Raw genomic sequence first — 2356 nt, 5'->3', positions numbered from 1 at the left:
ACGGCAGCAGCGTTTAGCGGTGCAATGCATCATGGTAAGGTAATGACGCCCATGAATATGTATACCTGAGCAGAGCAGAACGAGCTCCACGGCGCCATGGCCACGGCGGTATCTATAACAGGAGAGGGATAGGCGGGAGAAAGAGAGGACAAGGGTTACTTATACTTTACGCTAAGAGCCAATAGGGTCTTCGAACGAGACAAAAAGGGGAAATGAAGGATGTGTCTTCGCAAAGCTTTAAAACATCCTGAGACGCTAATGAGCCAAGCTACCACAGCTCAGCCACTGCAACCCGTCAGCTGCTCAGTACACGCATTAATTGCATCGAGTCATAATGACACCTCAGAGGTTTGGTGCACTATGCGATCCTTTGATACTGCCTATTGCGCACAAGATGAACAATCGTTGAATAGAGTAGCTTTCATGCTCGTACTCTACACACCGTGATATCAAAGAGATCCGTTTCGCGTGTAAAAGCTACCACTAACTATTAGTCGTTCAAACAAAACGCCTCATTGTCAGATTTCATTTACAGTGCTTGAATACGATGAGGTTTCGCACGATGTTTGCTTCCGATTGCGAAGTACTATACCGTTCAAATACACGACGTATTTTATACCGGAACTTGCTCGGTGAACTAAATTTCAGTACATTAATTTAGCTACCGAACCTGGTAAGGTACAGGGTATAATCCGGACTATCTGGGAAACGTCGTGTACTATGCATATACGAGGAGTTCAAGCGGAACCGGAAGCCACTAAAACGCCGAGAAACTCGCGGGCTCGATATAGCTAATTCAAGTTTTGTATGACAAGTTAGAGGAAAGGATTTTCAGAAGCCAACTTCTTGCGACTCGGCGGAAAACGTACTACAGATGCGGAGTGATGCCGTACAAAGTACTTTGAAGTGTAGAACGCAATTACTTATCGCGAGTAGTTAGCAAGCTCAATTTCAAGCCCCAGTGTTACAAAGCCATGATTGGGAGTTAATCGATGTCGAAATTGGAAGTCGAAACTGTATGTATAGAGATGGTTCTGATCGGGTTCACAGTAGGGTTGCTTTTAGCTTGGGGAATAGTAATAAAATGTCAACGTGATTTATTGTGGTCGTTAATACGAGTGAAGAAGGTGGAACAGTTTATCATTGCACCATTTTTTCAGTTCTACAGAATACATGCAACATTCTACTGAAACTAATTATCATCCAAAACCGTTTCGTACTTCAAGAAAGAATAACTCTGTTATGCGCGTTCGCAGCTTTATCTTCTACGGCGTAAACGTCAAGCTGTACATCCAATCCAGTACCCAATTCACCAACGGCTGAGACTACAATAGTTCTGGTACCAACGCCTCCTTTGACCACGTTGATCGTCGCTGCCTTCCCTGGGGCGTTCACTGCTGATACTGCGGTAATTCTGCCCTCGGTATTGAACCCTGACTTAGCAACCATGGATTTCCCAGGAACAGGGAACTGAAAGTACGATGGCAATCCAATACATGGGAATACGTCAAATTGCAGTATTGATCAATTTAAGGACGGCAAAATACAATAATTTTTAGCAAATATGAATAAGGGAATTGAGCACAAAATTCTAGGTGTCATCGGCTACCTAGCATCTCTCATGTTTCCAATTCCCTCTCGTGTAAAAATGAAACAAGCAAAGTAAAGTGCAAAGAAACGAGACCGCTACGAAAGTGGAAAAATTTGTACGACCGAGGAAAACTGTGCTGTGTAACAACGTGCAACTGGCTTGCCATTTGCCGCACAGTGGAAAGACATAGGTCCTCATTAAAAGAGGTAATGATGAGCATTTCTTACCCTGAACAAACGTCTGCTCGCCACGAGAACGTCTCCATCCTCACGCTCTCCGAGCCTGAGATCATCGGCCGTGGCGTAGGCGGCGAGGCAGAATCCCACGATGGCTAGTAGAACGAATCTCTGCATATTGAATGCCGAATGTACTTCAATTCCTGTATCTTCCGGACTAAGCCCGCTGCGATGCTTCGGTATCACTGAAGATCCAGCATGAAATCGCACGGTATAAGTACCTTGTCTTATCGATTACCGGTGATGATTCCTCGTTCTCGGTCAGTATGACCGACCAAACGACTCATTGCCAGATACGTTCGCATTTTTCCGAGGAAGACAACACGTTACGCAAGTGGCGCCTCATCTTTACCGAGTAAACAACTTATGATTGCAAATATGACCACACTACGCGAAAACAAACCATGACTGTAATGTACGTATCTGCGAACAAATGTCTCTGCTTCCGACCCCATCCAGAAAGTATTAGTTCCATTTGTCGATTACTTTGAAACATGCTGGATGGCTTACGATCTTGTCCACTTTATTG

General features: G+C 44.6%; 1 protein-coding gene across 1 annotated transcript; it reads right to left on the bottom strand.

Annotated features, from left to right (window-relative positions):
- Positions 1 to 1080: 1080 nt before the first annotated feature.
- Positions 1081 to 2029, bottom strand: LOC124216827 (uncharacterized). The gene is made up of 2 exons (XM_046621841.2): positions 1819 to 2029; positions 1081 to 1470 (listed from the first exon to the last, which is right to left on the bottom strand). The coding sequence occupies exons 1-2, from the start codon at positions 1942 to 1944 to the stop codon at positions 1222 to 1224; spliced, it is 375 nt and encodes a 124-aa protein (XP_046477797.1). The 5' UTR covers positions 1945 to 2029; the 3' UTR covers positions 1081 to 1221.
- Between the last annotated feature and the right edge of the window lie 327 nt (positions 2030 to 2356).

The sequence above is a fragment of the Neodiprion pinetum genome, chromosome 4, assembly GCF_021155775.2.
Source record: "Neodiprion pinetum isolate iyNeoPine1 chromosome 4, iyNeoPine1.2, whole genome shotgun sequence".
Lineage (NCBI taxonomy): Eukaryota > Metazoa > Arthropoda > Insecta > Hymenoptera > Diprionidae > Neodiprion > Neodiprion pinetum.
Note: the sequence above shows the minus strand (reverse complement) of the source record. Positions and strands in the feature narration are given on the sequence as shown.